A 23,246-nucleotide genomic window follows, 5' to 3' on the forward strand; every position below is an offset into this window, starting at 1 on the left:
GGAAACCGCCAGGGTGCTGGCAGAGAATCACTATTGTGTGAGGATTAGGAGAAACTTATGATTGTACCTCCAGACCTCAAAGCTGGCAACATGAGACACCTTGCATAACCTGGGGTGAGGCAGTGGCCTTAACTGGGCCCCTCACTGCCAGAGCCAGCGCTGCCTGGGGAAGGGGAGGTGCCTGTGGCCCTTGACTTCAGCCTTAGGGAAGTCTGAGAGGTAGATGAGGGGAGCTGCTCTCTCCTACCACCTCAGAGATGGCTGGGTGTGGGGGGGGGGGGTGGACCCTGCTCAGATGTCTTTTACTACAGGCAATGTCCTCTAGAGCAGCAGATCCTGATGTCCCACCTGTTGGCCACTGCACTACACCAGGAGGCCCCAGCCCTGGGCCTGCACTGCCACCACTGGGTATGTGTGGCCTCTGGAGGCCCCCTGCCCCAGGCCTGCTCACTGCTTACCATTTGGGATCCTGAAGCCATCTGCTTGGTCCTTATGCCCCCTCCCTTGTGTCCAGTAGGAGTTATAGAAGGCCCAACCATGGAGAAGCAGTCAGGAAGGAGCTACAGAGTGTGGCACTGTTCCAGAGCTCAAGGTGGCCAGCACCTGGGATGCCCCATCAGAAACCCAGGCTTCCCAGCTCTGAACCTACGGCACTTTCCCACTACTTGAGGCCTAGCCCCTCATTAGGCGATGGGACTTGCTAGGAAGTTTGTAGAACTCAATAGGGCAGTGGTGGTGAGGAATTTCTGGGCATATGTAGACATGGTCTGGATCAGGACTGAATGTGGCCTGGACACAGAGATGTCACCTGCCCCGGGTGTCTGGTGGGCAGGGCTCTGGTCAATTCTCTGACTCATGACTTGCCACTTCTGCAGAAGTGAGTGACTCTTCCTTGCTGGCCTGGGTCCAGCAGGTATACAAATAGACAGAGGCCCAGGAAGAGAAATGATATCTCCTTGTCTTGTGGGCAGAGTGTACTGTAGCAGAGTTGCTACCTGGGTAGCCAAAGGTATCTTCTCTTGGGTACTGTGGCTATAGGGTTCTTGAGACAGTAGGGGACTGAAAGGCATGGAGTGGCCAGACATGTGCAGGGTAACTGATAGAAGAGAAAAATCTATTAAACCTGGATAGGGGATTTGTCCCTGAAAGCAGAGGCCTGGGGCAGTCACCTCCCACTACACAGAATGGATGTGAGCCTCAAGGTCTCTGCATGCTGGCAGACCGGCAATCGTCAGGTCCTTCTTGCTACCTCCCATAGAGCTCTGGGCTAGTGAGGAATGAGCTTGATTTAATTGCCAAACAAGCCATTGCTGTGGTGGGTCCTGCTGTCTAAGCCCACGGCCAGCCAGCCTCCATGCTTGGAGGCAGACAGCCCTGTACTGGAGCTGGAACTCAGAAACTGAGAACTGACCTTTTGTGGGTTCTGCCCTGAGTACCTCTGTCCAAGGAAGAACAGGATTTGCTGCTGGGTAGCCAGGAAATGCCAGTGGAGATGCAAACTTGAGCTTTGCTGGCTCCCTGACTGCTCTCACCCAGCTAGCAGAGCTGGTCCAAGAAGACACCCATATAACGCAATCACAGAGCCAGCCAGAGTCCTGTGTCATCTCTGAGCAGGACATATGTCTGCCCCTAAAAACATTGACATTCTGGCTTGCCATTTTCCTGGGTTTTGTTGCAGCCCTCAGGCCTTCTGTCCTGTGTGGGCTCCGCTGTATCCTCAGGAGGGCTGTAGTGCCCAGACCTGTCCTATGTTGACTCTGGGCAGGGCCCCACAGGTCACAAGGGCCTGACCCCCTCATTCTAGATTGGATTGGGGTGATATGCTGCGTGGCATTGGCCGGCCTGCCCCCACTGATGTGAAGGGAGCTGGACCCTCTGTAAGTTACCTGGAACCTGGGGCCTGGGAGGAGGAGCTGTCTTCTTGCCCTCACCTCAGGCATACTGCTGCCTGCTGGTTTGCCATTGAGACCATGGACTGGCTGAAGGGCTAAGGCTCTGGAGGAAGCATGCCAGGTCTTATCCTATCTGCTCCATCTCTGGACAGAACCTCACCTGTAGTTTCCTCAGGCCATGGTAGAATGTGGCATGCAGGGGGTCCCTAGGTGGTGGGCAGTGATCTCAGCCAGCATCTCAGCCCACTGCTTGGCTGCCATTAACATCACAGAGCCACTGTCCTGGCCTCTACACTCAGACCAGCTCTGGGAGCTGCAGAGGGGCCAGTCAGAGTCAAGGCACCAGGCTTTGAGTTGGACACATTGGTAGTCTGGAGAGATGGAAAGCAGCTAAGTGTGGTGCTGGGCCCTGGTGGGCAACTCCCTACTGGGAGTGTGTCACCGCTGTTAAGCATAGGGTCTCTGAGATTGCCAGTGGTCAGAGTCCACTCTGCTGTCTGAATGGCACAGGGCTCTGTCCTTAAAGTATCTGGTCCATCCCCCTACTTTATGTTACTGGCCATGCCACTGCATGGTCTGTTGGCGCATGAACCTGCAGGTCATTGGCCAGAGCAGGGAGGCTGTTGGTGTGCTGAGTGGTCGTGAAGGGTCAGCTGTTGTGTAAAGGCAGCCAGCCAGTTTCTCTTCACGTAACTGAGAGGTGTCCAGTACATTGATGAGCAGGGCCACTCTGAGGGAATTATGTGCAGGCAGGCATACACAAGGCCATGCTAGAGCAGATCAGGACCAGCAAGGGGTGCGCGTGTAGTCTATGGCTCTTGGGGTCAAATGTGGCAGGCATTCCTGTGATTTGTTATTCATCTCAGAATTATATTTATTTATTTCCTTGGGAAAGAAACTTTTGTGTAGGAAAATCTACAAATAAATGTACTTATTTTGTGCGTAAGTATCTTCTCTCAAAAGTCCTTCTCTATCACCAACTTAAAAAAAAAAAGGTTTCTGAGCTGAGCACTGGTGGCTTATGCCTGTACTACTAGCTATTCAGGAGGCTAAGATCAGAGGATCAAGGTTCAACACCAACCCAGAGAGGAACGTCCATGACTCTCTTTTTTTTCCTCCTGTGTATGTGGTACCAAGGAATTGAACCCAGGGCTTTGTGCATGCTAAGGGAGCATGCTACCATTAGGCCACGCTCCCAGCTCCAAGTCCTTGACAAATCTTATCACCAATTAACCAGCAGAAAACCAGATGTGGTGCTGTGGCTCAAAGTGCTAGAATGCTAGCTTTGAGCAAAAGAGCTCAGGAACAATGCCCTGGTCCCACGTTCAATCCCCTTAACTGATAAGGAAAAAAGAAAAATAGAAGGAAAAAAAAGATTTCTGGGGTGGGCGCTGGTGACTCAGACCTGGAATCCTAGCTATTCAGGAGGCTGAGATCTGAGGAACATGGTTTGAAGTTGGCTCGGTCAGGAAAGTCTGTGAGATGCTTATCTTTGATTAACTCCCGCCAAACAGAAAGTGAGGCTATGGCTCAATGTGGAAAAGCATAGCCTTGAGTTGTTGCCGAGGTCCCACAGCTGACCAATAAGATCTACTATACATAAAATTAATAAATAAAAAGTTGGTTCTTTGAAAGAGTCAACAAAATTGACAGACCCCTGGCAAGATTAATTTTTTAAAAAAGGAGAGGGGAGACTCAAATAAACAAGATTAGAGACCCTATGGGAACAATTACGACTGATATCCAAGAAATTCAGTCCATTATGAATATTACCAGGGCCTATATTCAAAGAAACAGGAAAATCTAATAGAAATCGATGATTTCTTAAATAAATATAGGCTACCCACATTGAACCATGAAGAGGTAAACAAATTTCATACAATGAAATTGTGGAAGCAATCAGGGAAATGCCAACCCAAAAGAGTCCAGGTCCAGACTGTTTCACTGTGGAACTCTGCAAGACTTTTAAAGATGAAGTAACACCTATCTCTTGAAACTCTTCCAAGAAATAGAAGCAGAAGGAGCAATACCTAACTCATTTTATGAAGCTAATATTACACTCATCCCCAAACCAGGGAAAGACCCAACAAGAAGAGAGAACTACAGACCTATCTCTCTAATGAACATAGATGCAAAACTCCTCAGTAAAATACTAGCCAACAGAATCCAGAAACAAATTAAAAAAATTATACACTACAATCAAGTAGGCTTCATCCCACAGATGCAAGGCTGGTTTAACATTCACAAATCAACTAATGTAATACATTGTGGGGGTAGCCATGGGAACCCTGCTGCTTGCTGTCTGTGCTTCAGCACATTCACACTCAGTGATGCAAGCAGTCAGGAGGCAGAGGGCGCCTTGCCCCACCCACTTGGAGCAAGTGGGGCGTGTCTCAGGACACCATTGGCTGACAGTCGTCCCTATTTGATGATGTGGCTGTGACCGCTCGATCTGTATTTAGCGAGCACATTTTGTAAAATAAGGGTAGATCTGCACCGAGAGTCTGTGTTCCCAGGATTATTCGTGGGCTCCGTTGCCATCTTACCCCTCCTCGTAGATGTCCGAGAAGGATACCAACAATACATTATATCAATAGAGCTAAGGATAAGAATCATATGAGAATTTCTCTGGATGCGGAGAAGGCATTTGACAAAATACAACATCCATTCATGTTGAAGGCACTAGAAAAAAAAATAGGAATAAGAGGTACATTCCTTAAAATAATTAAAGCCATATATGACAAACCTACAACCAGTATTATACTAAATGGAGAAAGACTGGAACCATTTATCTTAAAATCAGGAACTAGACAGGGATGCCCACTCTCTTCACTTCTCTTCAATATAGTGCTGGAACCCTTAGCCAGAGCAATAAGGCAAGAAAAGGACATCAAAGGGATCCACATAAGGAAAGAAGAAATCAAACTATCCCTATTCACAGATGACATGATCCTCTATCTGAGTGACCCAATAAGCTCCACTCCCAAACTCCTAGAATTAATAAACCACTTTAGCAAAGTAGCAGGGTACAAGATTAACCTGCAAAAGTCTTGTACGCCAATACACAAACAAGGCCGAATCAAGAAAATGATCCCATTTGCAATAGCCCTCAAAAGAATGAAATACTTAGTAATTAACTTAACCAAAGATGTAAAGGAATTATTTAAGGAAAACTATAAAAGGCTAATGAAAGAAATTAAAGAGGACACTAGGAAATGGGAAGACATCCCATGCTCATGGGTAGGGAGAATCAATATAGTGAAAATGGCCATACTGCCAAAATTGATATACAAATTCAATGCAATCCTCATCAAAATCCCAAAGACATTCTTCACTGAAATAGAAGATATAATCCAAAGGTTCCTATGGAACAAGAAAAGACCTAGAATAACCAAAACAATTCTAGGCAAAAAAGAGCAATGCTGGTGGTATTACAAAAAGCAGACTTCAAACTCTACTATAGAGCCATAATAACAAAAACAGCTTGGTACTGGCATAAAAATAAACCAGAAGATCAGTGGAACAGAATAGAAGACCCAGAAATAGAACCACATACCTATAGTCAACTTATATTTGACAAAGGGGCCAAAGATATACAGCGGAACAAACACAGTCCATTCAATTATTGGTGCTGGCAAAACTGGGCAGCCACATGCAGAAAACTAAAAATTGACCCTAGCCTTTCGCCATGCACCAGCATTAACTCAAAGTGGATCAAAGACCTCAATGGCAGACTGGAAACCGTGAAACTGCTACACGATAGAGTTGGAGAGACACTGGAACTCATAGGCACAGGCAAAAGATTCCTGAACAGAATCTCAGGGACACAACAGATTGGAGAGAGACTCAATAAATGAGACTACCTAAAAATAAAAGTTTCTGCACAGATAAAAGCATAGCTACTAAAGTAGAAAGACAGCCAACCAACTGGGAAAAAATATATACCAATAACACATCAGACAAACGCTTAATATCCAGTATCTACAGGGAACTCAAGGAACTAATCCCCCCCAAACCCAATAAACCATTCACTAAATGGGCAAGGGAACTAAAGAGAGACTTATCAGAAGAAGAGAGTAAAATGTCAGAAAAGCATATGAGAAAATGTTCATCATCTATGGTCATAAAGGAAATGCAAATAAAAACAACCCTAAGATTCCACCTTACCCCAACAAGAATGGCCAAGATTTTGAACTCAGACAATGACAGATGTTGGCAGGGGTTGTGGAGAAAAAGGAACCCTACTGTACTGCTGGTGGGATTGTAAACTAGTTCAGCCACTCTGGAAAGCAGTGTGGAGGTTCCTTGAAGAACTGAAAATAGACCTTCCTTATGATCCCGCCATACCACTTCTGGGCATCTATCCTGAATGTCATAACCCAGGATATGATAAGGACACCTGCTCAGCTATGTTCATCTCTGCACTATTCACAATAGCCAGGCGATGGAAACAACGCAGATGCCCTACTGCAGATGAATAGATGCAAAAAAAATGTGATACACACACACACACACACACACACACAGACACACACACACACAATGGAATTCTACATAGCCAACAGACAAGATAAAATAATGGCATTTGCGGGGAAGTGGATGAATCTAGAGCGAATCATGTTGAGTCAGGTAAATCAAGACCAAAGGAACAAAGGGAGCGTGGTATCCTGAATATGTGCCTATTAGATCAAAACAGTACAAGAGTGAGGACTCAATATTTGTGTACCCAATGCTATGGACACAGTATTGGAAGTATAAACACAACTACATAGACATAAGAATTGATGACTCTATAGACATAATGTTTTATTACATAGAATAATCTATGACACACAAACCCTCAGCCTAATTTTAATTATGTTCTAAAATCTAAATGTCAGTGATTGTATATAGAGATTCCCTTCTTGAATACTTGTTTGTTAAACACATCATTTGAAATATGATGTAAAAATCAATGTTATTAAATTCTTTAATTAAAAAAATCCTAGTATACAGTAAGCTTTTTTTTTTACCAGTTCTGGGACTTGAACTCAGGGCTTGAACACTGTCCTTGTGCTTTCTCAAGGCTAGACCTCTACACTTAGGCCACAGCACTACTTTCAGCTTTTTTTAAATATATGTGGTACCGAGGAATTGAATCTGTCTCTGTCCATGCGAGGCAAGCACTCTACCACTAGGCAAAACTTCCTGCCAAAGCAAGCTTTTAAGAAAAAAGCAAAACCAAAAATCCCTCTGGCATGTGATACTGTATTTTCCTCCTTCATTCCTGGACCTGTCTGTTGCTGCCCAGCCTATGGAGATTAAACACCTGTTCCGGATCCAGCCTTTGCCGGTCTGTCTGGGCCCATCAGGCTGCCCTCATGGGCAGCTCCCTCCAGGCTCCTCTGGGGAAGACTGCCTGGGAGGGTGGGACGGAAGAGCCAGTGGGAGCTTGATAGTTTGGTAAGTCCCCCCATGGACCTGTTTGTTGCCAGAGTCCCGTCCAGTGACGGAGGAAGGAGAGGCCAGTAACATGACCGGGCTGGAGCTCTGGTCTCCCTCCTCCAGGAGAGAACAGAAGTTATGCCCTGCATGTGAGGTGAGGATAGGGGGTGTGGTGTCACATTTGAGCCTGCAGGTGAGTTTCTTGGGAATTTAAGTTTACCATGTGCCACACCCCACCTTAGGCCTCTGCCCTAGAGAGCCCAGAGCTGGCGGCACATAAGGCAGTGGAACGTCAGGTGTGTGGACATCAGCCACAGACACTTCCCTGACCATCTTTGCAAAGACCCCAAGACCAGCATGTGGTCTGCACGGGGCTGCATGCAGAGGTAAGTCCACAGGGCTCGGGACGGAAAAAGGCACGTTTTCCCCCAGACATTCTGAGGGACTGGCATGACGAATCATTTTTCTTTGTCTTCGAAAGGAAATCAGTGTAAGTTTGGGAAATTTTAAATCTGACACTTCTTTAAATTCAGCTTTCCGGGCTTTCTGTCAACCTTTTTTGTTGTTTGTGTTTTTTTTTTAATTGTTTACTCTAAATATGCTTAGACATTTATTTATAATAATCCCAAACATTTTTTATCTTTTTGTGTTTGGGATTATTATAAATCGATATTTATAAGTGTATTTAGAACAGTTTTGTTTACCTGACTAAATGTATTTGGTATTTGAAAATAAATTGTTTGCTGTTTGGTTAATGTTTCATAGGTCTTACCTGTAGGAGCCAAGTGCACCACCACTAAGATGAGAAAAACCTGTGTCTTTTCTGGGCTAGGGCTGGTCCTGGGTATTGTGAGGCATAGGGTCCCCGAGAAAGCTGCACCCCTGGCATGGAGGTATTGCCAGCCTTTAGGTGTCTGTGCTGACAGGCAGGGGAGTGTGTGTGCTGCTGAGGCCTGGCTGTGAACTGCTGGCTTGGTCTGGTGGAGCCTGTCCTGTCCCAGGGCTGGAGGGCTCTTGTCTGTGACCCCCGGGGGCAGGGGTGAGTCCCCTGTGACAGGACCATGTGCTCATACTTTTACCTACTCCAGGTGACCTGTGGTGCACAGCCGACTTCTGAAGGCAGAACTTTCCTCTGGTTTGGGTTGGTGGGCTGTGGTGTAGCTTCGAGACACTTGGCACTTCACCTCTAGGGTTCTTCATGCTGACTTTGGAAATTCCTTCTGTATGGACTCTGCCTCACAGGCCTGGTGTCCCCACTCCCCCAGGTACAGGGAACCAGACTTTCAGACTCTGGGGACGGGGTTCCGGAGGAACCAGACTTTCAGAGTCCTAGAGACCCACTCAGTGGGGGCTCCTTGGACCATGGTGACCTTCTGGTTCCTGCCCCATCCCCCGCCTTAGATGTTGTTGACATATTAAGAAGAGGCTAGATAGTTGACAGATGTTGACTCAGTTCTCTGAGGTAGGGTCAAGGGGAGACCCAGGTCATTTGGCTGCTGGAATCTGAAGTCATCTGACCTTGTAGCCGGAATGGAATTGCATGTGCCCTAGCAGAACTGTGAAGGTCCGGGTAGACCCATGATCTCAGAGGGGGTCTGGGCAGCTCTAGAGCACAGTTCATGGCTTTCTGTATCACATCCCAGTGCTTAAGACAGGCAGCACAGGCAGCACTGAGGGGCCCGGGTCCCTCTGGGCACCAGGCTCAGCAAACACTGGCTCCTGGCTCAGAACACTGGACATCTTCCCCCGAGCTGTGTTGCGTCACTTCCCACAGTGCTAAGCAGGTTCTCCGGTTGCTGCGCCTTATTTGTGCTCACAAATAAGCAGCAGAATTGTGTAAACCCCAGAGGCTCCCCTTTCTTGGCCCAGAACATTTGGCTTTGGCAGAATGCCAACTAACTGCCCCAGGACAGAGAAGGGCTACTATGGGCAGCGCAGACCAGCTTGAGCCTCTGAAGTGCTGGCCAGTGAGGCTTTGTCTGCTTGAGTGGGGCCCTGCCTCAGCAGCTAACTGTAGTGAACCCAGCCTGCCAACAAGAAAAGCAGAGAAGGGAGAGTTGAACTCTCCTCAATGAAAGAGGACCCTCTGGGCTATGTCACAGGAGTCTCCTGGCTTGTCACAATTAAGGCCCAGAGGTTCAGGATAAGCCTTAACCAAATTGTATTCCCACCATGATGTTCATACTGTGCTGAAGCCTTGGGGCTGTGGAAAACATGTGCATCTGAATTGTCAAGTTGTCCTAAAAGACGGAGCCACCATGGGGCCGAAAACCCTGTGGAGGCCTCTGTTTGTCCTTGAGGGTTCATGTGGCCCAGTTCTGGACATGGCTTCTCATGAAAAAGTGGATTGAGAAGCTTGGCTGCAGCTAGCTAATGGCCAGGGTACGTCACCGTCAGCAGCGGGGGAGCTGCCCTCTGTGCTCTGTGTGTTCTCACTGTGTGCAGTGGGGGAACGCCCTCTGTGCTGTCTGCTCTCAGACCTAGGAGCTCTCATGTGTGTCCCTGAAAATGCTTGATTTGGGTCTGAAGCACACCCTGCACCTGGTTGACCTGTCTTTGTGTGGGTGGTGTGCCTCGGGGCCCATGGACATCACCCTGACTATTGTGGACACTAGTCCACAGATGTAGACGAAGAGACAGGAGATTCCCAGCCCCTGGGAGCATTTGACTCTGTGGGGACCAAAGCCGGATGAAGGTGTAATACAGAGCCAATGAAGTCAAAGTGCCAGGCAATCAGTAACGTGTCCCTGGAGTTTCCCTACCCACGGACAGACACACCAGTCAGAATGAAAGCCAAGGAAAGGAAAGCTTGAGAACTCGTTGTTGCTGTCCACAGATCCTCCAGGCCCTACCCCATCTGGAAGTATCTGGGAGTGACTCTTCCACTTAACTGACTAGGCCACCTGCGCTTCCTGGATTGCTGGCTAGTGGTGCATGCCTGGGTTTCTGGGCGGCCCTGTAGGGCTCTCAGTGCCGACGTGTACAAGCTGGGTGGCTGGGTGCTGGCTACTGCATCTGCCGTGACCAGAGGCCATGGGACTTCCTGTACCAGAGAATGACAGTGATCTTTTTCTTGATCTATCCTGCCTCAGGGCTGGCAGTCTGTGCCAGCCTGAGGTGGGGTTTGAGAGGACAGCATCCAGGTGACTGAAGGTAGGCAGAGAGCCCTTTTCTACTAGTGGTTTGGCTCCCTGTCCAGCGGCCTCTCTTAGCCTATGCAGGATTTGCTATCAAGGCTTCTGAGAGGGCCAGAGTGGATGCACTCAGTGAACTCTCTTCTGGTCCCTGGCATCATAGACCATTTGCTGTTGCTATATGTAGCCCCTGTCTTACCAGGATGAGTTCTGGGACTCCGCTGGTGACTGCAGGAGACTGCAGGTGGCTTTTCCTAGCAGGCCAGGTGAAAGGAAGGTGGTGAGTTACACCGCTAAGCCCCACACCCCCACTGCAGTGGAAGCCTTCTGAGTCCTGGGAGTTCCATGGGGGAGACATAAACGGAGGGAGAGCTCGAGCGGCAGTCTGGGATAGAGTCTTGGAGGGAGGGGCAGGCTCTGTTTACCAATCCCATGGGTTGTGGACTTCCTACTGCTTTGGATGAGAAGGGCCTAGAATCATCTGGGGAGGAGGGTGTCGCCCACGTAGAACAGCTCAGGAGAATGTCCATCATGCTGTGGGCATTGTGGGGATGGCTCCTGTCCTCAGCTGAAAGGACTGGACAGCACCATTTGTCACTCGGCCTTCATCCCAGACCTGGTCATGGGGACAGTCTCCTGCGGCATGAATGCTCTAACCCAAAGGGACACAAACTTCTTCTGTCTTTACAGAAAGAAGCAGTCTTGGAGCCAGGCACCAGGTGCTCCTTGGCTCAGATGATGGGCCAGTGAGCCTCACAGGCCTGAGGCTCCATCTTGAGGGGCAAGGAAGGACCCACCGCTGCCAATCCAAGTTGGCTATTTAAGAAAAGGGAGAGGCCGAGTACTGGCGGCTCACACCTGTAATCCTAGCTACTCAGGAGGCTGAGATCTGAAGACTCCAGCCAATTAACCACCAGAAAAGAGGAAGTGGCCCTGTGACTCAAGTAGTAGAGTGATAGCCTTGAGCTGAAGAGCTCAGGAACAGTGCTCAGGCCCTGAGTTCAAGTCCCACTACTGACAAAAAAAGAAAGAAAAGGGAGAGAACTTTCTATTTCTCTCTCTCTTTCCCAGAGAATTAAGATTTATTTAAATTTTTTAGCCACTTCTGGTGGTTAATGGGATAGCAGAGTCTCACAGAGGCCTGCGAATGTGGCCCAGTGGTAGAATGCTCGCCTAGCATGCACAAAGCCCTGGATTTGACTGCCAAAAAATAAAAAAGAGTCTCATGGACTTTTGTGCCTAGGCTGGCTTTGAGCTGCAGTCCTCAGATTTCAGACTTCTGAGTAGCTAGGATTACACGGATGAGCCACCAGTGCTCAGCTATGTAAAATTTTTTAAAGTTTGTATTTGTCCTTTTGCAAAGATGGCTATGCCAGCTTTCTCTCCTCAGGCAAGGAAAGGTGCCCAGGGTGGTGAGGACTTTGGCTGGAACAGGAGCAGGTGACTGGCAAGACACCGTCCTCAGCCACAATTGGTGGGGTGCCCTTGGATCCTAAATCTGAGTTCGAGGGTTGTTCCTGCCCAGGCCGGTCCTGGCAAACCATTAGACAGATGGTCAATGTATGCCGCCGTTTTATGAAACCCTGGGGGTGCTGTGAAAGTGCAGAGTGTTTGAGGAGAGTTTTATGTGGAGGAACAAAATGGTGACTGAGTGAAAGTAAAGGGGGTGTAATTAAAACCAACACTGCTCTTATCAGTGGATTTAAACTTTAACTGCTCGGGCTGTATTCTTTCTTCCCCGACTCAGCTGGTAAGCTCTGACAGATGCTTTCTGAAGAGGACCAGCAGCCACAGCCCATGGTGGCATGGAGGACCTATGATTTGTGGCGGTGTTTCCTCTCCTGCTGGAGGTGGGGGCCCTTGCCCACTTTCCCTTGAGGCAGCTCACTTCCTAGCTACAGGGCTAAGGGGACCCAGAGTACAGCACTCTGGCCAGCTTTGGGCTACTGTGATTATGATGCCTAGTGAGGCCTCTGGTCCCCAGTGGCTGGTGGGAGCCCCTCCAGCTGGTTCCTGGTGGCCTGCCCTGTGCACACTGGGCATTGTGAGTCAGGCTGCTAAGCCTTGCCGTGTAGAGGGGCAGAGAGGGGGTTCCTTCCTGGTAGCCCAATTGAGACGTTGGCAATGCAATTCATTAGAGGACTGTATGTGGGCAGAAGTGCAGCTTCCGTAGGCAAGTGAGAGGCTGCTTAGGGAAGCCCTGCTCTCCAAATCATGCCAGCTCCCCTCTTGCTCCCTGGGGAAAACTGGTGTCCATCTGGGTTTTCTGCCCCAGGCCCCTGGGGCTGTGTCGTGTGCTATCCCACTCAGAGAGTGCCTCCTCTGTACAGGGCTTCTGCTTAGAACTGCCCGATCTCTCACAAGAGGGCATCCATGGGCTTGTTCTACTTATTCTCCACAGGTGTTAACAAATGCTGAGTGCTGTGGTAGTGTGCCAGGCCAGATCATAGGCCTGGGGGTCAGGTTCTGTTCCTAGGGCCCATGGGAACCCTGGTAGAGCTTGTCAGAGGAACACATGGTGGTCACTCAACAATGACAGGAACCACAACTGTCCACATGTGTCTCTCCTCACATCACTAAGATCTGTATGAGGGGCCGGGAGTTTGGCGTACTGATAGAGTGCTTGCCTAGCATGCATGAAGACCCACGGAAGTGGTGCCGTGGCGCAAGTGGTAGAGCACTAACCTTGAGAAAGCTCAAGGATAGTGCCCAGGCCCTGAGTTCAAGCCCCAGGACTGGCAAAAATAAAATAAAATAGAAAAGATCTGCATGAATCAGGCTCTGGAGGCTCCTAGCTACTTAAGAGGCTGGTATCGGAGGATCAAGGTTCAATGCTAGACAGGGCAGGAAAGTCTGTGAGATTCTTATCTCCAATTAACTACCAGAAAACTAGAAGTGGCACTGTGGCTCAAAGATGTGAAGGGCTAGCTTTGGACACAAGAGCTCGGGGACCGTGTCCAGGCCCTGAGTTCAAGCCCCATGTCTAAAAAAAAAAAGATTCACAAGACGCAGTTAGACAAACTCTGGATGGCCTTGGCAAAGGCACTACTGTCGTCCCTTTGAACTCTAACAGACACTCTGGACCAATGCCACCACAGGGGTAGACCAGCCCACCACACCCACAGTTGGGAAGCCCCCGCTACCGTGTTTTATTGTTATCCAGGCTCCTAGCTGTGTTTTTTGTTTTTTGTTTTTTTTTTTTGTGGCTCATGTGGCTTGAACTCAGCCTAGGTGCTATCCCTGAGCTCTTCAGCTCGAGGCTACCACCCTACCTTTGAGCCAGGCCTCATTCTTATTTTCTAGAGGTTAATTAAGAGTCTCAGGTCCTTTTGTGTCCAGGCTGGCTTTGAACCTTGCTTCTGAGATCTCCATCTCCTGAGTAGCCAGGATTACAGGCGTGAGCCACTGTGCCCGGCTTGTGCTTCTTTTCTTTAAACTTCCGTTGTGCCCTTTGCCTGCTCTTTCCTGGCTTTTCTTCCCGTTGGCTTAGGGGATGGAATATCATAATGGAGTCAGTTCTCATTGCACAGAAAAACTACGAGCCAAGCATTCTGCCACTTGAGCCACATCTCCCAACATCTTCCTTTAGGAAAATTTAAACCCTTTCAGTTTAAAGTGTCTTGCTTAGAAAGACATCATTACTTTCCTTGGCCATGCTGGTGGTTTACTGCTTACATTTGAGTCCTTGGCTTAAGGGCAAGAAATTCTGACCTAGAGGGTAGGTAAGGTGGAACTTCAGTTAGGAGCCAATCAGTGTATTTCCTGCCATTGATGGCCCCTCACCAGTCCTCCCTCCCACCCCACCCCTCGGCCGGGCCTCCAGCCTCTTGTTTCTAGTCTTTTGTGTCCCACAATTCCTGGGTCTCTCATGGAGTTGCACCACACTACCTGAGTGGTTGGAACTTCCTGTCTGTCTTGGAATCTGGGAGACCTGACACCCTAGTGACTGTTATGATTTTCCCAGATGTACTCTATAGTTTTGTTTTCTTTTAATCTTCTTCCACCAGCACCAATAGCCCATCCTTGGCACCAGATCCTGAGACAGGCTGCCCTTCCAGGCACTGCCTATGGAAACAAAGAGGGAAAAGCCTATTTCTGCTTCAGGTTCCCTTTTTTCTTTATCTTTTTTTTTTTTGCCAGTCCTGGGCTTGAACTCAGGGCCTGAGCATTGTCCTTGGACTTTCTCAAGGCTAGAGCTCTACCACTTGAGCCTCAGCATCACTTCCAGCTTTTTTGTATGTATGTGGTATTGAGGAATTGAACTCAGGTCTTCGTGCATGCGAGGCAAGCACTCTACCACTAGGCCACACTCCCGGCCCCTCTTTCTTTATCTTTAAACACAGTGTTTGGAAGTCACTGGTGTCCCTCAGTCTCTGCCTGGGCTGGGGCTTGGCACCTTCCTTGCCAATTACCTCAGGGTTGACCCTAGGGCATGTTCTGGTGGAAAAGTGATTACTGTTAGAACCACCAGGCAAGGACACTCATTCAGCCTCCCAGAATGTGTCTGGGGACAGGTGACGGCACTTATCTGTTCCAGAAACAAGAACTGTGGCCTGGAACATCTGTTCTCCATGTTATAACTTCTCCAGGCGCAGCATCCAAGGTCCACGGTGTGGTCAGTGAATGACCTGGTCTGTGTGTGTGTGTGTGTGTGTGTGTGTGTGTGTGTGTGTGTACACGTGTGTGCATGCATATGCACGTGCATGCATGTTTTGAAAATCAGGACCCTAACCTGACCTTTTCAGCTGCTCACTTAGATTGGTGGTGCCTCTGTCTGGTGTTGTACCTTGCGTACTTGACTGCTTTCTCAGGCATCCCAGCCCAGGACATCAGAGATCTAGACATAAAACGTCAGTTCTTTCAGTTCTGGAGGTGGGGCTGTGAGACTTTCTCTTGCTTTGATTGGGTGGGGAGAGGAAGCAAGTCTTCCTGTTTTCCTCTCAGGATGCAAATCATCACCAAGGCTACTACTTCCAGATGCCAGTTCATCAGAGCGGGAGTTGTGGCATGGATTTAAGGGTTAAACCATGGCATTGACCCCTCCCTCCTCTGTTGCCCAGGGGCCTGGGACTGTCTGTCCCTGATCTTCTCTGGCCTGTCCATTCCTACTCTCTCCTGGCCACTCCCAGCTCAGAGCCAAGTAAGGTGGAACCTGGTCTCCTGTGCGGGGCTTACCTCCGTGTTGCTACGGGGATGAGGTCCCATCTCTATGTGGGCCCAAGACCTATAGGCCAGAGGCCTGGAGTTGTCTTCAGTATGGGTGGGTGGGCTGTGAGGCCACAAATAGCTCTTGGTGCCCACAGGTCCTTCCAGGCTGTCTCCCTTCTCCTGGTAGTGGCCCTGTTCCTGCTGGTGGGCTTCCTGCACGTGGACATCAAGCTGCTTACTCCGTAAGTCCCGCACCGGGTACCCCTACCCTGGATAGTCACCTCTCTCTCCCCTACATCCAAAGGCAGGACTAGGATTCCATTCCCCTGCCTTTGTGCTCTAGCCCCTGCCAGGGGACTGGGGCATCATATCACAGCTCCCCACCAAGCCTCTGCCTCCCCTCTTGGAGGGAGTGGGGGCCTTCCTTGAAGGAAGCTATAAGACTCCTTGGGCCCCTATGGCCCACCAGGCTTCTGGAGAGGCTCTGGGGCAGGCCTGGCCTGGGCGAGGGAGGGCTCTGGGTAGAGCTGGTGTGTTTGGGTGCTGAAAAGCAGGGGTAGAGCAAGGGAGCCTCTGGGAGGCCACTTCCTGGGTCCTCCTAACAGACATGGCCTGGGGCTTGGCAAAAAGTTGGACGCTTTGCAGCCAGAGCCCTCCAGCTTCCTCTCCCCTTGGGAAACCCCTACTTCCCTTGGGTGGCCATTTATGCCTCATCTATGCCCCCAGACTAGGGCTTAGCCTCCCCTTCCCCATCTCCTCCCAGCTGCAATGCTACCAGGATATTGGGGTCCTTTTCCCCCCTCTCCCCTAGGGCTGGGTCTCTCCAAGAGAGACATCAGGGCTTCCTAAGCAGAGTGGCTGCAGACTCTACATGTCCCTACCCCTCCCCACTGCCCTCAGGACTGGCACAACTGTCGCCCTTCCTCTCCCCTCCCTGGTCACTCTTAGTGGCCTGTAGGAGGACAGGGAGGGCTGGGAGTTTGGCCCCAGTGCTTGCCTAGCATGCACAAAAACCTGGGTTTGATTCCTCAGTACCACTTACATAGAAAAAAAAAAAGAGCACAGGGAGGACACCCGTGCTCCAGGCCCCCTGGGTGAGTCCCAGCACCCACTCCACTCTAGCCGCGTGTCAGGCTGGCCGGCTGCTAGCTCAGGAGGGTGGTTAGTGAGGACGCACTGTAGTGGAGCTGGACCACACCAAGTGTCCTGGGAACCAACGAGCAGGTCGTGGGACCCCAGGAAGGTGATCAAGTTCTGGGGGCTGAGCCTGTGGCTCCTGTGATAGTAGAAGGAACTAAGGATGCCCTGCTATTACAGTGCATTGTGTGGGTCCCAACAGGTCTCTGGGGGGCCCTGACCTGGGGGCCACAGGTCAGGGGTTCTCTAGAGAAGGGGGCACAGTGACAGGCTGCAGTTTGGAGTTGCTGTTCGTGGACACAGGCTTAGCAGAGCACAGTGATGGAGATAGTATGGGTGCTCCAGATTGGTGATGTGGTTGAAGATGTGGTGCTCCCTGCTGACCTGACCTGGTCCAGGCTAAGGTGGTGCTCCCCGCTGACCTGACCTAGTCCAGGCAGAGGTGGTGCTCCCCGCTGACCTGACCTGGTCCAGGCGGGGGTGGTGCTCCCCGCTGACCTGACCTGGTCCAGGCAGAGGTGGTGCTCCCCGCTGACCTGACCTGGTCCAGGCAGAGGTGGTGCTCCCCGCTGACCTGACCTGGCCCAGGCAGAGGTGGTGCTCCCCGCTGACCTGACCTGGTCCAGGCTGAGGTGGTGCTCCCCGCTGACCTGACCTGGTCCAGGCAGAGGTGGTGCTCCCTGCTGACCTGATGCTGCCCTGGCAGAGGTGGTGCTCCCCGCTGACCTGACCTGGTCCAGGCAGAGGTGGTGCTCCCCGCTGACTTGACCTGGCCCAGGCTGAGGTGGTGCTCCCCGCTGACCTGACCTGGTCCAGGCTGAGGTGGTGCTCCCCGCTGACCTGACCTGGTCCAGGTGGGGGTGGTGCTCCCCGCTGACCTGACCTGGTCCAGGCAGAGGTGGTGCTCCCCGCTGACCTGACCTGGTCCAGGCAGAGGTGGTGCTCCCCGCTGACCTGACCTGGTCCAGGCTGAGGTGGTGCTCCCCGCTGACCTGACCTGGTCCAGGTGGGGGTGGTACTCCCCGCTGACCTGACCTGGTCCAGGCAGAGGTGGTGCTCCCCGCTGACCTGACCTAGCCCAGGCAGAGGTGGTGCTCCCCGCTGACGTGACCTGGTCCAGGTGGAGGTGGTGCTCCCCGCTGACCTGACCTGGTCCAGGCGGAGGTGATGCTCCCCGCTGACGTGACCTGGCCCAGGCTGAGGTGGTGCTCCCCGCTGACCTGACCTGGTCCAGGCAGAGGTGATGCTCCCCGCTGACGTGACCTGGCCCAGGCTGAGGTGGTGCTCCCCGCTGACCTGACCTGGTCCAGGCAGAGGTGGTGCTCCCCGTTGACCTGACCTGGTCCAGGCGGAGGTGGTGCTCCCCGTTGACCTGACCTGGTCCAGGCAGAGGTGATGCTCCCCGCTGACCTGACCTGGTCCAGGCTGAGGTGGTGCTCCCCGCTGACCTGACCTGGCCCAGGCTGAGGTGGTGCTCCCCACTGACCTGACCTGGTCCAGGTGGGGGTGGTGCTCCCCGCTGACCTGACCTGGTCCAGGTGGGGGTGGTGCTCCCCGCTGACCTGACCTGGTCCAGGCGGGGGTGGTGCTCCCCGCTGACCTGACCTGGTCCAGGCAGAGGTGGTGCTCCCCACTGACCTGACCTGGCCCAGGCAGAGGTGGTGCTCCCCGCTGACGTGACCTGGTCCAGGTGGAGGTGGTGCTCCCCGCTGACCTGGCCTGGGCCTCTCAGTCTGTTCAGGGACCAGGTGGAGGAGCTGCCAGTCACCAACGTCATGTTCCTCAAGACACACAAGACGGCCAGCAGCACGGTGCTCAACATCCTGTACCGCTTCACCGAGACTCACAACCTGTCTGCAGCCCTGCCGGCCGGCTCCAGCTTCCACCTGGGCTACCCCTGGCTCTTCCTGACACGCTATGTGGAGGGGTGCAAGAAGGACGATGGCCATTACCAGCACTTCAACATCATGGGCAACCACCTGAGGTTCAACGCCCCTGAGGTCTGGCTTCTCTGGGGGAGGGCAGTGGGCAGGGGTGGTGGGAGTCCGCCCTGTGTGGTGGAGGCTCTGAGGTCTGAGCACAGCTGAAGCCTGGAGGATGGAGCAGGAGGCTGGCCAGGCTGGTGCCAAACACCTGACAGAGCTGCGGGCGGACTGCCGCCGTCTCACCCTAGGCTCGCAGCCCACGGCCTCTGCCCAGGGAACCCCCAGCCCTCTCCCAGCTCTGCTCTTTACTTATGGTTTTGTACTATACCCTCCTTCTGACCGAGGACGTTCGCACCAGCTTCCCTTGGTGAAGATACTCTCCAAGAGCCTCCTCTAGGCATCCCTCTCTGGGCTTCCCTGACCTCTGCAAAGGGGGCCGGGTGGGAGGGGTTTTGGGTCACTCTGGGCACGCCATGGAGAAGAGCAAGGTGGCCACCTCTGGCCAAGGGCCCGGGGTGCTGTGAACCTCTGCGCCCCGCTGAGAGTAGGTTTCGTGGGAGGAGACCTGGCTGTGCAGCAGCCCTGGATACTCTGCTCCAGTGGGGATGGCATGTGGTCCGTCCATGGGCACAGGAGGTGAGTCCAGACTGCCCACGGACACCTAGGCCTGGGGTCCTTCAGGTGTCTTCTTTGAGGTTCAGGCAGACAGGTGGGTGCTGGAGGCCACAGGCCCAGAGGCCTGAGGGCAGCGCTCCCGGGCCTGCTCGTGGGTGCCTGCAACTCGAGGCCTCTGAGCCAGCTTCAGCCCGGTCCGGGGCCAGCGGGGCTCCTGCCGCTGGGGCGGTGGGGGCTGGGAGGGGCGCAGGGCTCGGTCCCGGGCGCAGGGTGGGGGGCGGGCCGGCCGGGCCGGCGGGAGCCCCCTCCCCGCTCATCTCGCCCCCTTCACGCAGGTACAGAAGGTGATGGCCGAGGACTCCTTCTACTTCTCCATCCTCCGGGACCCGGCCCTCCAGCTCGAGTCCTCCTTCGCCTACTACAAGAGCTACGCGCCGGCCTTCCAGCGCGCGCAGAGCCTGGAGGCCTTCCTGGAGGAGCCGCGCCGGTACTACCAGGGCGCCGGCAGCCTGCGCGACGCCCCCGCCCGCAACTCCATGTGGTTCGACTTCGGCTTCGACCCCGACGCGCCGCCCGAGGACGGCTACGTGCGCGCGCGCCTCGCCGAGGTGGAGCGCCGCTTCCAGCTGGTGCTCATCGCCGAGCACTTCGACGAGTCCATGGTGCTGCTGCGGCGCCGGCTGCGCTGGCGCCTGGACGACGTCGTCTACTTCCAGCTGAACGCGCGCGGGGCGCGCAGCGTGGCCGGCCTGGGGCCCCGCGGCCGGGCGCGCGCGCGGCGCTGGTGCGCGCTGGACTGGCGCCTCTACCAGCACTTCAACCGCACCTTCTGGGCGCAGCTGCGCGCCGAGCTGGGCCCGAGCCGGCTGCGGGCCGAGGTGGCGCGGCTGCGGGCGCGGCGGCGCGAGCTGGCCGGCCTGTGCCTGCAGGACGCCGCGCCCAAGAACCGGACGCAGATCCAGGACCCGGAGCTGCGCCCGTACCAGCCCGGCCGAGCCGACATCCTGGGCTACGACCTCAGGCGGGATCTGGACGACGCCACGCGGCTGCTCTGCCGGCGCATGGTGATGCCCGAGCTCCAGTACACGGCGCACCTGTACGCCCGGCAGTTCCCGGAGAAGCCCCGGAAGGTCGTCCCCGCCTAGACAGGGTGGGGCCTCCCGCCCGGGGCGGGGCCCAGGCCCCTCCGGCCACCCCGCGTGGAGGGCGGGGTGGGCGCAGAACCCCAAGACAGGCGCGCCCGGCCCGCCCGCCCGAGGCTGGCCGCAACCTTCCCTCCGCGAGCCGAGCGCCTTACGCCCCGTGGCTGCGGCCCGGACGCCTCTCCCCGTGGAGAACAGGGAGCCCCGGGGGCTGGGGTTCCTCCTGCGTCAGGGTCGGGCGCCTGTGCGCCCCTGTGGGTTCGTGTGCTTCATTTTTGTGAGATTTGACATTAGCCATCCTACTTGGAGTCAGGTAACTTCCGCAGCCTTCCTTTTGGTCAAGATTACTAATGAACGTAGGGTCTGGCTCTCCCTCGTGGGAGGAAATGTCTGTGTGTGTGCGCGTGTGTCCTGGGGCTTGACCTCTGGGCCCTCCCTTAGCTTTCTTGCTCAAGCCTGGTGCTCTACTATTTAAGCCACAGCTCTACTTCCAGAATTTTGGTGATTAGCCGGGCACTGGAGGCTCAAGCGTATAATCCGAGCTACTCAGGAGGCTGAGATCTGAGGATCATAATTTAAAGCCGGCTCAAGCAGGAAAGTCCACGAAACTTACCTCCTGTTAACTACCTGAAAACTCAAAATGGAGCTCTGGCTCAAAGTGAGTTGTAGAGCCCTATCCTTGAATAGAATTGCTCAGAGAGAGCACCCAGGCCCTGAGTTTAATTCCTGATATATAAAAGTCTCTCAGATGACAGACTTTCCTGCCTAGGCTGGCTTTGAACCAAGGTCCTCATATCTCAGTCCCTTGAATAGCTTAGGATTACAGTTATGAGCCACTGGTGCTTGGTAGTGTCAAACTTTTTTTTTTTTTTTTTTTTTTTGTGGATCATAGGTTTTGAACTCTGGGCCTGGGCACTGTCCCTGAGCTCTTCAGCTCAAGGCTACCGCCCTACCCTTGAGCCAAGCCCCACTTCCCATTTTCTAGAGTTAATTGTAAATGAGAGTCTCGGGTCCTTTTGTGCCTGGGCTGGCTTTGAACCTTGATCCTCAGATCTCAGCCTCCTGAGTAGCTAGGATTACAGGTATGAGCCACCGTGCCAGCTTAGTGTCAAACTTTTTAAGTAACGTTCGGGAAACAGGAGGTTTGAAAGGAACTGGTGTCAGGCTGTTGACCTAGAGTGCGTTGTCAAGTCCAGTTCTATCTGTTCTGCTGGTGGTCATTAGCAGCTCAGTATTCTGGGCCAGAATCATTTTGCAAGGACTTGTGCTTCTGCAGAAATTTGTTAAGTACTATTAGGTTTAAAAAGGAAAATAAGAAAAAAATGGATTGGGTTTGCATGATCCTTTTTTTTTTTTTTTTTTTTTTTTGCATGATCTTTTGAACCAGGAACTTAGATAACCGTTTAAGCCAAAGGGCCAATGAGACTGGGTGAGACCTGAAGGAGTCATTCAGACTATCCTTTAGGAGACCGGTCCCACTTTCCCCAGAAACAGCATGTAGTACTTACAGCGTGTATCTAAGCTGCTTGGGAGGCTGAGACTTGAAGGGTGACAGCTCAAGGCCAGCCTGGGCAGAAAAAAAATGTTTTATAGATCATATGTCAAAATTAACCAGCAAAACCTGATGCGAGTGGTTCACACCTGTAATCCTAGTTACTCAGGAGGCTGAGGGTCATGATTTGAAGTCAGTCCTGGTAGGAAAATTAATGAAACTATCATTTCTAATCAACTTAACAAATGGAAGTGGAGGTGTGGCTTAGTGGTACAGTGCTTGCCTTGAGCAAAAAGAACTCAGGAAAAGTACTCAGGCCTTAAGTTCAAGCCCCAGGACTAGTACCAAAAAAACGAAACAAAACAAAAATAGCAAAAAGCAAGGCTGAAGAAATGCTTAGGTAAAATTAAGGTTTACATTAAAAAAACCCCGTAAATAACCATGTTTGTTTGTTTTGCCAGTCCTGGGCTTGAGCTCAGGGCCTGAGCACTGTCCTTGGACTTTCTCAAGGCTAGGGCTCTACCACTTAAGCCCCAGCACCACTTCCAGCTTTTTTCTATGTATGTGGTACTGAGGAATCGAACCCGGGTCTTCATGCATGCTAGGCAAGCACTTTAACCACTAGGCCAAACTCCCGGCCCCTCATTCTTGCTCTTATAATTCTTTCTCTTTCTTTGTTTCTTTCTTTCTTTTTGTTGTCAGTCATGGGGCTTGGATTCTGGGCCTGGGCACTTTCCTGAGCTCTTCAGCTCAAGGCTGAAGGCCCGAGCCCAAGCCCATGACTGGCAGGAAAAAACAAAACAAAACAAAACATACCTGAAAATAGGCTCATAAGTCTTTGTGAAACAATAGTCAATTATTTAACAAGTGTAATTTAACTACAGTTATAAAGTGATCACTTTATAGGTGTAGAGTGACTATGTTTAAAAGCACACAGATGTAAAAGATAATCCACCCAAACACTTAACTCTTTTATCATTACCTTTCCTGAGTAATCAAAAACCTTGTAAAGGTGGTACACAATCCAAGAAGTTATTTTTACAAAACACAAAATCTTGGTTTCCGTGACCGGTTATTCACAGGCAAAGGAAGGGTGCACGAGACTTTTTTTTTTCCATAGTAGAGGGCTGTAGCTCAGCTGCGGTCTGTTCTGCTAAAAGGTACTTGAATTTGGTAGGCACTGGAAGAGAGCTTCCAAGGCAATGGGTGTATCCTGTGCTACAGAAGATGGTAAACAGAAAAGCCAAAGCCTTCAGCCGGAGAGCACCTGACCCTTGGAAGCATAAAAGCCCATGGAAGTAAGTGTCTGGTTACATGCTGCAATTCAAAATCACTGA

General features: G+C 52.0%; 1 protein-coding gene across 1 annotated transcript; it reads left to right on the forward strand.

Annotated features, from left to right (window-relative positions):
• The first annotated feature begins 2,478 nt into the window (after nt 1-2,478).
• Gal3st2 (galactose-3-O-sulfotransferase 2) lies at nt 2,479-20,420 on the forward strand. Its single transcript, XM_090354347.1, has 8 exons — nt 2,479-2,540; nt 7,244-7,334; nt 7,559-7,612; nt 8,582-8,681; nt 15,262-15,322; nt 15,754-15,840; nt 18,468-18,735; nt 19,611-20,420. The coding sequence occupies exons 1-8, from the start codon at nt 2,479-2,481 to the stop codon at nt 20,418-20,420; spliced, it is 1,533 nt and encodes a 510-aa protein (XP_090210473.1).
• Nucleotides 20,421-23,246: the final 2,826 nt, after the last annotated feature.

Source organism: Megascapheus bottae, chromosome 21 (genome assembly GCF_031878675.1).
Source record: "Megascapheus bottae isolate mThoBot1 chromosome 21, mThoBot2.hap1, whole genome shotgun sequence".
Lineage (NCBI taxonomy): Eukaryota > Metazoa > Chordata > Mammalia > Rodentia > Geomyidae > Megascapheus > Megascapheus bottae.

Excerpts from the sequence above, each read along its gene's own strand:
- Gal3st2 (XM_090354347.1), top strand. The coding sequence starts at position 2,479 with ATGAACCTGCAGGTCATTGGCCAGAGCAGGGAGGCTGTTGGTGTGCTG. Across the intron at positions 8,682-15,261 it reads TGGGGGCTCCTTGGACCATG|GCATCCCAGCCCAGGACATC; the intron begins GTGACCTTCTGG and ends CTGCTTTCTCAG. Across the intron at positions 15,841-18,467 it reads GACATCAAGCTGCTTACTCC|TCTGTTCAGGGACCAGGTGG; the intron begins GTAAGTCCCGCA and ends TGGGCCTCTCAG.